We start from the raw sequence: 12287 nt of genomic DNA on the forward strand, positions 1-12287 counted from the left end.
AAAGGCAAGATGAGTTAAAGCACTGACACAGCAAATTTCTTCTGTGACATTAAGCAAGTCTCAGTCTCTAATCCAGTTCTCACCTGTTCAATACGATGGGAATACGTGAGGTCTTTATGACTGACAGCTTTTGTGGGAAAGAGACTAACATTCTCAAACCCACTCCTGAGGCAAGAACAAAAATGCTTTGAGAAATAAAGAGTTAGGTCTGTCACTTACCTCTCCCAACTGAGACCTTAGGTCTTATGCCATGCCACACAAGTAACAGTCTGCACACAGTCTTGTATGTATCCATCCTTCTGTTTCCAAGATTCTTTTCCCAAGCTTATTCAAACATAAAACAAGCACCCAAACAGAGCATTTTAAATGGTTAACTCATTCAATGCAAATTCAAGTAGGGAAGCAGTCTCCATGAAAATTATTCTCAGAAGACTCATTTATGGGCAGACTGCAAGTATCAGCCACATGATAATTTTCTGAAGCTGTTCTGTGAATGGAGTTTTTATATGGAAGCATGATCTAGAGCCTAGACAGATCCGTGATTATTCTCATGGAAACAAAGCTCCAGCTAGCTGAAAGTAATTCAAAGACTTATGAAAAGTGTTGTGGTTTTATTTCTCATCCAACTGCTTTCATGCACTTTAAATGTACAGACACATCAATTAAGATAAATCATGCAATTGATACATCAGTTTATATTTTAAATACTTAATGTAGTTATGAGCCTACTGTGCCAGCAGGCGAATATTCTTTCCTAGTAACAGAATCATGGCCAGGTGACTTAAAAGTGACACTAGCATCTTAAAATCCATTCTACTTGAAAAATCTTTTCTTTCACCTTTCACTTGGATTAGATTGAAACAAACAAAAGCAAATTAAGTCTTTGAAAACCTGATTGTTTTATACAGCAAACAGTGGTAACATCTTTGGAAAAATAAAGTAGACACTGTATGTTTAGCATGAAATACTTGCCTGACATTTGATGAACTTTAATTATGAGAGTGGATGACAGCACACAGCGTCATCCAGAAAATAAAAGTTATCAGTTTTCCCACACATTGGAAAACTTGGGGTGGGGGTGTAAAATCTCAGAAGAGGAAAGAAAGATAAATAACCTGAACATGCACACATTACCAGTAAATCAAGTTTCACCTTCGCTGTGGAACAGTTTACTTAAATACTCTCAGGAAGGATCAGTGGAATGAAAAGATAAAACTGGCTATATAAATGTCAATCTTTATTCAATCTCCCAGTGCAGTACATGACTTGTGTACTTCAAATTATTAGAAAAAAACAAAAGTGAACAAAAAAGAAAACTGCTGAGGAAAGATCTCGGGGGTTAGGACATTGCTTTTGGAAGGGGTATATTGTCCACTTCATGGATGCCATCTTTGTCAATGAACCGGGCATTGAAAGAAGCCAGATTTAGGATGAAGCGTTTCTGAAGCTGTTCAACAAAAGACAGAAAGACAAAAAGAGATGAGATTCATTCAAGGCTTAAATAAAAGAGGAGAGCATAATTTAAGGGATATGCTGTTGCACATCAAAATTTCCATCCTGGTTCTAGTGGCCTGAAATACTAGGAACTAGAGTTCCTGTATTTTTCCACTGTGCAGGAATCAGTTAACGCAAGTTTGTTCTCCGTTGTAAGACTATCCATATTAGACAAGCCTAGGCTACAAATGCAAAATACACAAGCCTGTTCACAAGGAAAACATTTAAGCAGGAAGGCTAGAGCAGGCTACAATTTAGGGCACAAAGTGCAGGTACCAAAAAGATAATTCAAACAGAACCTCTTTACAGTACTTCTTCCTGACATTTCCCCAGGTGTTTCTTCCCAGTTACATTCAATTCAACCTCTTAAGACAAGGATAAAGAATATCTTCCTACAGTAAGAGCCCCAGAGTCTGAAAGGTTATGTTTATGCTAAAATTGATCATGAACTTTAAGGTTAAATCTTTACCTCAGTTACATATCACTTCACAAGCTGGAACAGAAGTACACTTAGAAGTCTGTACTAGTTAAGTATAATACAAGTAACGGAAGGATTCTTGCATCGTGTTCAGTTCAGAAGAAACTTTAAAAGGAAAATGTCAAAGACTGTCTTTGCAAAGCATGGAAGAAGCAGAAGTAAAGAAAAGCAATTAAGCTTCAAGTTTACTTTCTGAAGGATGTGAACCATGCTAAGACAATGCAAGTGCCCACAAATCCCTTCCCTCAGTAGCTATTCCACATCTGGTCAATGTGCATTTATAACCCCTTCTGGCAAAGAACAGCAAAAAGATGTGACAAGAGGAACAGGAAAGTATCAGCAAATGAATGCAAACAAACATTCCTTTCTCAAGATCACAAGGGCCTAAGTCTGGCAACTCACCTCCTCTAGACATTTTTTTAGGAGCTCCACAGCTTCCTCACGTGTGATACCTGAAAGGGAAAACATCCACAGATTGATTTAATTAGAGGCCATCTCTCTCAACAGAAACTTTATTAAATTTAAACAACTTTTCAGCTGAGCACCAAAAACTCTCCTTCCCAGCTCACAGAAAACACTTTCCAGATGTACTGAGGATGCCCTGCACCGAAGCACTCACACTGCAACAAGCCATTGAGAATCGATTTGTTACACTGAATAGGAAGCATGACGGAATTTTGCCTCCCATGGCCAGGGACCGGGCTTCGGAGAAGTCCAGCCGTCTCTCTCCTCGAGTTTATTACAGTTTTAAATCAGCTCCATCTGTCCACAGCCGGCTGCAAGTCAGTGACAGTAGGCGGAGATTGGTTTTAGTGCTATGTTCCCTGCTGGGTATTAGTTTTAATAATAGGAAAGGCACGTGTGCGATGCCCCTGCTATTCTCACACATTAGGATAAAATCCAGCACTCCATAGGGATGACAAGCCATGACAATGTATTGTAGCTCACTATTTTTCCTCTTTTCACAAGGAATGGTGAAAAAGGAGCAGTGTAATTTGCAAGGGACATGACTAGAAAACAGCTAAGCTCTGTGCATTACACAAAACTGTGCAACTTCTAGAGTTTGTTCCAGACATGTATCCACTGTTCAAGTAGAAGTCCCATTAGAATAAAATTGTCAGTTTATAGCTACATTTCTTGCAGGAGACAGATGAAAGGATTACAAAGCAAACATCTCTCCTATGAGATTAAACTCAGCTTTGCACACAGGAGTAAAGTAGTTTTGTAACTAAAGCCAAAGATGTCAGATTAACAATATTCCAAGCTTTGCATGTTTCCTCATCTGTAATGTGGCTGTGGGGCCATGTTTATTCCTTGGCAGTGTAAGAACTGGATTACAATTCTAAAATTAAAAACTTTAGACAGGTAGAGACGTGTAAAACAATTACGATCAACAGCTGCCACGTGCATAAAACTGTAAAACAAACCAACAAATCTTCATTGCCACCACTTCAGAGTACTGAAGACGGTCTTGCTCGGAATATCTTTTCACTAGTATGTTTTTTAATGTATCACACACAAATCCAAGATATGGAGCAATAGGATGTGGGACTGCCCTCTAAAGATTGATACTCTGGGAAAATGTACATGTCATAGCCAACAGAGAAGCAAGTAGAAGATAAAGTTATCAAAATGTTATTTATTAAAAACAGACCACTAGCAGCTAATGGTCCAGGAAAGTCTAGTCGAGTTTTAGAATAAATTGAAACTTCCTTCACTTACAGTCTGTTACGCTTTAAACAGGAAAACACTTTAAGGAGTTGACTAGTTTCATATTACTATTTCAGCAAAACCAGAAGGCAATCTTTAAAGCTACATTTATTCCAACAAAAAGTCAAGTTCAAATCTGTAGCACCACAGCAATTGTGCTGGACCATCTGATTCGGCAAACGTCAGTCTCTCAGTTTAAGCCTTTAATTTATTAATCGGCAACAGAATTTTCTTCTTCATAGATTCCACTTACTTGGCTTGTAATAGCGGTCAAGGATGCTGAGGGTAAGGAATGCACCATATCCATGTGCTGCAAAAGGAGCTTTAGCCAGAGCTGCAAGGTAATCCATGTAATAAAGGGCAGGACCCTCGTGGTCATCATAGCCAGCCAGGAGAAGGTTGACATGGTAAGGGGTCTGCAAACAGAAAGGATGTTTTCCTTAAGGCAGCCACACCCAAACCTTTGCATCTTAATTCCCCATGCCACCTACAGAACAGCAACACAGTCGATTTCACAATTCGTTACCATAAATGCTACTAGTAACTTCATCAATACTGTCTGCAGGAGATTACAGGTCTCAATCTAAAACCGATTTGATCTTTTAGTAATACGGAATGCATAAGCAAATAAAAACATAAAACTCTGATTCTCCTGAAAACTTGTGGGTTTGTGTTTTTGGTTTTTTTTTTAAAAAGCTTTCAAGGCACATTCAAACTTAAGAAAATTTTAATTATGTTTTCACACCAGATTCTTTCATCTCAACATAAAACTTGTGGATTTTTACTGTCAACATGTAAGCACAACGTGAACATTTTGCAGTTTATAAGAACGTCTTTGTTAATTTAGCATGCTCTTTTCTCAGTCCTACTACTATTAACCGTAGACCAGTTTAGCACATATGAAAGCTTACATACAGTGCAAACAGTTATATAGACTGTTATGCCGTCTTGTTAATTGGCAGTTAGATTTTTTACTGCATGTACCAAGTTTAATCTTTAATATTAGGCTAACTCAACCAAGTGAATGAAGATCCAAGGAACTGGCTTATTTCTATTCAAAACTGACTAAGATACTGCAACATCACAATAGCAGTATCTTTTCTGTTTGGTTGGAAACAGTTTTCTTAAGTTCTCAAATTTTACTTTGCTTTAGCTGCTGTCTTCTCTGATTCTTGTTTATGACTTCAGCAAAAGCCTATCAAATACGATTGAGAAATATCTACATCTTATCCAAAAAGACTATGTAACCGCATTAACAGAACCATGACTTTTTATTGTGCTGTACTTGCCAATTTAGCAACTCCTTAGCAGTTTCCTTCATGTTTTAAGTTTAGTGGTTCCACCATAACAAATAAAGCAGATGTCCCTATACATCTTCTCCCAAGATGTGTACTTTATAAGATCATGAAACATGCATGCACTGTATTATTTTTAAATGTAGGCTCAAAAGAAAGTGTTGGAATTGTATATATTTTTTAAAACAGCTTTTATATACTTCCAGTATTTTCATATCTAAAGAATGTTTCTTATTAAATTAATCATACTAACAGGGTATTTCTTAAAATGCTGGAAAGCCTAAATCAACAAAGCAACAAAATAAGAAAAAAAATGATGCAACTAACAATAGATTAAAACAAGCAAACACAATTTCACCCTAAAGCCAAAACATTAACTGTACCATAGGAAAAAGTTTATTTTAGTATAAGTACAGTGAATCTGCACTAAAAAATAGAATCACAGAATACCATATTTTTACTTTCACCAGATATTAAGAAAGAATAAAGCAGGCTACAGTTATATATCAAACATATTACTGTAAATTGTGCGATTTAATCTTCAAAGCATTCAAGAATATTTGGAAACAAGTTACCATGCAGCTGTATTCTTTTAATTAGTCTGTATTTCATCATTTATTTATTCTGAAACATCACACAAGTTGATATTTAAGAGCCATGACACAAGATCACTCAAATTATTGTGTGACTTTGAATTACCAACATTGGCATATGCGAGATACTCAACCATAAATAAATGGTATTATACAGACTTAAACAAATCTGTTTTTCAGTTTTAAATTCTCCCGCTAATGGTCTATGGGACAACTTCTTAAAACTCAAATGTAAATAAAGTGCCCCCTATGCCTTGCTATTATTTGAGAAAGGCAGGATTTAAACATTAGAAAATATACATAATCTATTTATTACTTCCACAATTACAAAAGAAATTTGCAGTCAGCACCCTAGTGCTGTCTTAGTGGGACTATCTCTACGCTGGGACTGGTATTCCTTGTACATCTCAAGCCTTTTGTCCATTTCAAAGGCAGCCTTGGCTTTCATAACTAAATCCATGCCAACGGTTCTAAACTCCTTAGAAGACTGATGTGATTAAAGGGTGACCAAATGAGGGGATGACTGACACTCCAGGATAGAATTTTTTTCCCCCAAAAAAACCCCTTACCTTCCTATTAGAGGCAATATTTCTCATCCCAAGTACCTTTGCACTTTCTGCTGTTTGATTTAAAATACCTACAGCAATTAAGGTATGTGTGAAATTCTTCAGAATCTACAGCTGAAGAGAACAGTTGTGATAAATACACTGCAACAACAAGACTGGCAGTGGGAGGCTGGGCGGTGACAGGCAGCGGCGTGACATCTGGCGGAAGCCAAAGTCACAGCAAGGGGGGAAAAGGTGGGCGTGAGGAAGCATCCTGCCAAGCGTGGACAAGGACAGAGGAACTGCTAGTCTTTCTTTGGACTCAGGCCAGACCCTGTCACCTATAATTAAACATAGCATCACAACAAGAAGATGAACTCCATCATGTTTGGAGGGGCAGGGGGATATTTTCCTTACCACCACCACACAACCTCAGTACATGTTAAACGTACTAAACCTGGCACTTGATTCAGCAGGTGAATCAAGGGAGATGCTGCAGTAACTAACAGTGGAAGAGGAACTACAGCACCACTCACCTGCACAAAAGCCAGTTGGCTCCCAAGTAGTTTCTAGGTTTGCCTCAATTGCAACATATAAAATGAAATCAACAAAGATTCTTTTCAGATCCTACTCTAGAGCATAAACTCCAGGTTTTAAAATAAGCGATGTAATGAAGAACCGCATATTGACTATGCAGTAAAAGAAAAGAGCACAGTAACATAATGGCCTTAAGTTACAAGGCCAGCGTCACCACACTCGACACTTTCCACCAGAAGAACTTCTGAAGCACTGCCTTATGCGACACTCATCCCCAAGGTTATTGGGAACTTGGATGACATTAGCTACAAGGTTCATGAATTAAATCAAACTAGATAACATAGTGAGGAACCCAGATGGTGAATAACAATGCAGATCAAGCTCTACTTCGGGCTGGGCCATGCCAACAGTATAATGCCTAAAAAGAAGTGTTAGCCACTTCCCTTCACATACCTGCTACCCTTCTGCAACAGAAGTGGCTTCACACAGTAAGTGGCAACAGAGCAACAAACTATCTTTTCCCCTACTAAACTTATTACTTCTAAATTATTTTCCTGCTACTAAGAGGTGGCAGTCACATGTTTTACCTTTTCATTTTTTATTTTTATCATCCACATAATTAAATTAGTAGCCTCCAGGAATCCTATATGCAATTTAAATAGACACAGAGAGCTAGTGCTAATCCTTCTGGTATCCCACAAAGCATGATGAAAATGTAACAAAATTCATGGGGGAAAATTCTGATGGCAAGGCTTGTATCATCAAACTCCAAATCCCACAAACAAATCATTAAGTGCTATGTTTAAAGAAGAAGGAAAAAAAAAAAAAAAAAAGGGAGTTCTCCCTACAGTATAGAGATCACTGTAGTGTGACAGTAGTGTCAGAGTGCGCCACTTGCTCCAGGGCATTGCCATCTGCAACAGAACATTTTGTCTCCGGTAAATAAACACATCTGCCTTTGCCAGTGTCCTCCCCACTGTGCTACCCATCTGGAGCAGGTGAGCTGGAAGACAGGCGTGGGCTCACAGGGAGGATCAGGCCTCAAGGGGCATGGCACAGAGGAAGACAACAACAATGCCACATCTAAGCCACATCCTGCTGGCCAAGCTTACCAAAAAGCCTCTTAAATTACTCCTGTTAGAGGTATGTTACATCGTATGCAAGATATGTCTGCCTCCACTTAAGTGGGCAGGACATCCAGTGTCAGCCTCGCCTACCCCATCTGTGCAGGTCATCAAGATGCCCTTGAGACAAGCCACCAGCACCAGGCAGCCGACAGCCATCTGGGCCTGGCACCAAGCAGCATTACTCCTTCACATCGACCTCAAAAACTGCACAGAGTTCCACAAAACATACACAGACCTTCCAAATCACATCCAAACAAAAGCTAAAGCAAGCAGCATCGCTGCCAACCATCATCTACCAACCATGCTTAATCCACATGGTTGGCTGGAGCCATTTAAACCAGGAGAGCAGCGTTTCACATACAAGACTGAGGCAGGACTCTGCACTGAGTTCTGACTTGCTCTAACCTCAGTAACTCGAAAACTTGCTACCTGCAGCTGTCATCCACGTCATTACAAGCCTATGCAGTATACTGTTAAAATAGCAGCACAATTTATCCCATGCCCTATCCCTGACAGAGATGTTCAACTTAATTCTCAACATCCTATTTCTCCTTTTCTTTCATATAGCACATCGAGAAGAATGCTAATGAAATGCTTCCTAACCTTGGGTCTTTAAAAATCCATTTGCCCCTTCATGACGTCTTTTTGTACCTTGAAAAAATTACTGTGAGGAAAAAATAAATAAATCAGTAACTGCAGTTTAGTAACTCAAAAATACAGCTCCAACTTGGATTTGATATTCACTGAAAGCCTCATGTTGCTGTTTACAAAAGGGACTTGTTTTGCTAAGTACATCAAACAGCTCTGCTCTATGAAATCATTTTCCAAGAAGATTAAACGGATTCAGTGCATTTGCATGAAAACTGACAACCTTATCTCGATGTTAAAGAGGCTTAATTCACTTTGCCGTTTGCAGTATTTGTGACAAAATGTTTATTGAGCCCAAGGCTGGAATTTTAAGACTATAGTTGTATCAGTTATTGATAAGTGATGTGATAAGTTTTTAAATAAGCAAATCAAGTTATATTTTAATAAAACGTCCTTTCATCAAAGTTAATTCATCACTGAAAATGGAACCTTTTTCATCAGACTCCATTACTTCAAAATGGAAATCTTCCCCTGTAAGCCTTTGCCAAAATCCTTCAGCTACTACTCACTCGACTCCGAAGATAGTCAGCTAGGTTTCGTCGTGTAAAGTTTGCAGCTGCAGTAGGAGACAATTCATAACCTGGAGAAGAAATGTGTGTATTTGAGAACAGTACAAATCCATATTCATGTTTCACCTTCTGACTTTCCATTCTATTTTGAAATAACAAGTTATTCTTTAGTGACAAAGTGTTACACCATTTGTCTAATTGCAGTTTATTCTCAAAACTACAAGCATGGAAAGGGCCCTCAAAATCCAGGTAGCTCATAGACCATTAAATTAAATAGCTTAAAAAACCTAAAACACTACTGGCACGTAGCTTGAATTTCAGTCCAGTTATCAGGAAAATTGGTAACAACTGTCATGCAATGGACATATTAAGAGAAATACTTTACTAGCAAATCTATTATTGTGTCACTTATATTGCAAACTGTTTAGCTGGGCTTTGGATAAAACTTTTGGCTTATACTATATAATCCAGTCTCTATTTCTTCATCCTGCCACCTTCATTATCACCTTTACTTGACAAAAAAAAAAATGCAGAAATCCTTAAAGCTAGAGAAGTTTTGAAAACAACACTTTGCACCAACATTCAGCTGTAAACTATACCTATCATTAACTCTGCTTCCAAACCCTGAGCAAGTAACTGTTCTACTTCACTCACCATTTCTCATTTTGTAGAGCTGAACATTTTTCTGGATGTATTCTGCAAACTGTACAGTGTCTCCAGCCTCCCCAACACACAGGAGTAAGATCTTTTCACTCATCTTAAACATTTTGTCATGGTCTAGGCAAAGAAAAATAACATTAAGAGCCACAGTCAAGAGAAAATAAATTATTCTGCCAGTGTCATAACATCATAACTTCTTTCAGAAGCAAGGAAGACACTTGGATAACTCCATTATGACCTGGAGCACTACCAAAACTCTTCCTAAGCAAACTCCAAAATTCAGCTTCTCAGTTGGTGGCACAGTACAAAAGACTCATTAAACACATCACCAAGACAAACAAAGCTGAAATGCACAAAGTGCTTCCTTCAGGAAGGGAGGCACTTCAGAAATACATGGTCTTTCTTACATAGAGACAAAGACTAAAACTTCACACAGAATACTATGTGCAAAGTTTAACATTATACGTGGTGCCTCCTGGGTTCACGAATAAGTTTTGCTCAGTGACCATTCTGCTTTACCTAAATATACTGCATCAGAAGCAAAACTTAGGAAATCCAGAACAAAGTTCTTTGATAATTTTTGAGACAGTGCTGGATATCAGGAAGAGGGGATCATTTGACAATTTAGGTGAGTGAAGCTTTCAGAAACAAGTTTTTGCTTGTCATTACTTTTTGTTAAAAAAAATAATAATAATTTAAGTACTGATTTCAAATTATAAACATCCAACTGATATACATGGAAATTAAGGAACAGCAAGATACAGTTTTACTCATAACTGCAGCTTAAAAAAAACCTCATCTGTGTGTATTTGAGGGAATCCAAACTGTCGTTCTGACAACATTGAGGACAATTTTGTGCCACTCTAACACCTCAGTCTCATCTAATTAGAGCGGACTGGCACTCGGGTATCTGTGAGACAGAAAATTTCAAGTATCTGTTGGTGTGAAAGCCAGACCACTTCTCTGTACTGCTCTACAAAACAACACTAAACCTCGACCTCTGAATTTCACTTTTGGTTTACTCAATGCTGCTGAATAACCTCTGCTGCAAGACAGGTATAAAGTGTCACAATCCTCTAATAGGATTTCAAGAGTTACTGAAGTACCCAGGAGCTGCATGTCTTGAGAGTTCACGGAAGGCCGCTGACATTGATCAGCCTTTGCAATCTATTTACAAATCAAAGCAAGTATTAGTAAATGCCAATATTCTAAACAAGTATCTGAAATCTGCGAGTTCCTCTCCCCCTCCAAAGACAAATAAATCCTATGTTGTAAGCATAATTTCCTTAAAGTTTATGATTAAATCTACTTGGAACCAACATTAACTTACAAAACATTGTTTAAAGCGATCATACTTGTATTTTGCGTGTGCCACCGCCTTTCACAACCATCTTTTTCACGCTACTTAAACTTTCACATACCTGAAGTATTTCAGGTAAAAGCACTGCTATAACAGTCATGATTTTATGGGATGTTTATTAACACTGCAGTCTAAGACTTTTCTTTAAAGAGCTTCTAATCCATGGGAAAAGATCACCACTCCTTGTAAACAAGCTTCAGTCCAGGTTATTGCAACAGTAGACTGAAAAAGTCTTTTTCGAGAACTTCAGAGGTACCCCCCAGTTGTAATACACCTGATAATCCCCCAGGTGTATTACTACATAAAGAAAGCAAAAACATTGCAGTTTGGCCCTTATGCCTTGTGCTACAAATTTCACTGATGCTTTTCCTTCCAGTATTTCCTTTTTCCCATTGACTACATTTTCCCAGTGACTTAGACAAAACCATTTAAGCTCACCAATCGTTAACCCTGTGCAGTTTTCTAACACATCCACATTCCGGTACAGAGCAGGGCTTGAGTTACCCAGCCAAGGCTTACATGCGCCGGTAAGTTAACATGACAATCCCACGCAGTGCAGTTATACTGGCTCAGGCTCGGAAACCTTGCTCTGAGCAACCGGCCCCTTGAGACTCTGAGGGTCCCTCACTCTTGAGGGGCAGAGCCCGCCCAGGAGCCCCTACAACGAATAAAACCTCAACTGAGACATTCAGCAGCGTTTACCGCCACCAAGACTGCTCTTTTAACAGGCTTTCCTCAACCGCGGTCACAACCGGAGACCCTGAGCACCATAACGCGTACGGGGAGCTCTGGCCGGAGCCCAGGGCTCCCCGCCGGGCCTGCCCAGGGGAGGGGAGGGCGCACGGCCGGCACAGCCTAACGGCCCCCCCCCGCCGAAGCCACACGCGCCGCGCGGGCCTCGCCTCTCACCGTGCTTCATCTGGACGATGCTAGAGGCCGCCACCGTGTCGGCGGCCACCAGGACGTAGTCGGGGCCCTGGATGCCGATGAGGTACTCCATGGCGGGCCGCGCTCCGCCGTTCCCTCAGGCCGCGCCGTGACACAGCGAAGCGCCGCCACCCCTGAACCCGCGCAAGCGCCGGCGCGCCCTGATGACGCCACCGCTCGCGAGAGCCGCGCGCCGCGGGGAGGGGTCACGTGGCGTGGCCCGGCGGCGTCCCGAGGCGATGGCGGGGTCCTGAGGCGATGGCTGCAGCCGGGCGAGGAGCGGGCCGCCGCTGTACCCTCGCTTCCCCATTTTGTAGCCCCTAGTTGCAGGGCCGTCCCTAACGATCCGGGGGGGCGGCATTTGGGAGGGGCACGGATACGGGCTGGCCTGTCTGCGCCTTGCG

At 40.3% G+C, this 12287-nt stretch overlaps 1 protein-coding gene across 1 annotated transcript; it reads right to left on the reverse strand.

Moving 5' to 3' along the window:
- Positions 1–1216: 1216 nt before the first annotated feature.
- Positions 1217–12037, reverse strand: PSMB2 (proteasome 20S subunit beta 2). Its single transcript, XM_055705324.1, has 6 exons — positions 11866–12037; positions 9591–9713; positions 8937–9007; positions 3936–4098; positions 2375–2424; positions 1217–1447 (listed from the first exon to the last, which is right to left on the reverse strand). Exons 1-6 carry the CDS (start codon positions 11954–11956, stop codon positions 1340–1342), a joined length of 606 nt encoding a protein of 201 aa, XP_055561299.1. The 5' UTR covers positions 11957–12037; the 3' UTR covers positions 1217–1339.
- Positions 12038–12287: the final 250 nt, after the last annotated feature.

The sequence above is a fragment of the Falco cherrug genome, chromosome 3 (assembly GCF_023634085.1).
Source record: "Falco cherrug isolate bFalChe1 chromosome 3, bFalChe1.pri, whole genome shotgun sequence".
Classification (NCBI taxonomy): domain Eukaryota; kingdom Metazoa; phylum Chordata; class Aves; order Falconiformes; family Falconidae; genus Falco; species Falco cherrug.

What these genes read in the sequence shown, in the direction of transcription:
- PSMB2 (XM_055705324.1), bottom strand. Translation starts at nt 11,956, where the DNA reads ATGGAGTACCTCATCGGCATCCAGGGCCCCGACTACGTCCTGGTGGCC. An exon ending in CTGACTATCTTCGGAGTCGA is followed by an intron (nt 4,099 to 8,936) that starts GTGAGTAGTAGC and finishes TTCTGTTTGCAG; the next exon opens with ACCCCTTACCATGTCAACCT. An exon ending in TAAAAAAATGTCTAGAGGAG is followed by an intron (nt 1,448 to 2,374) that starts GTGAGTTGCCAG and finishes TTTGTTGAACAG; the next exon opens with CTTCAGAAACGCTTCATCCT.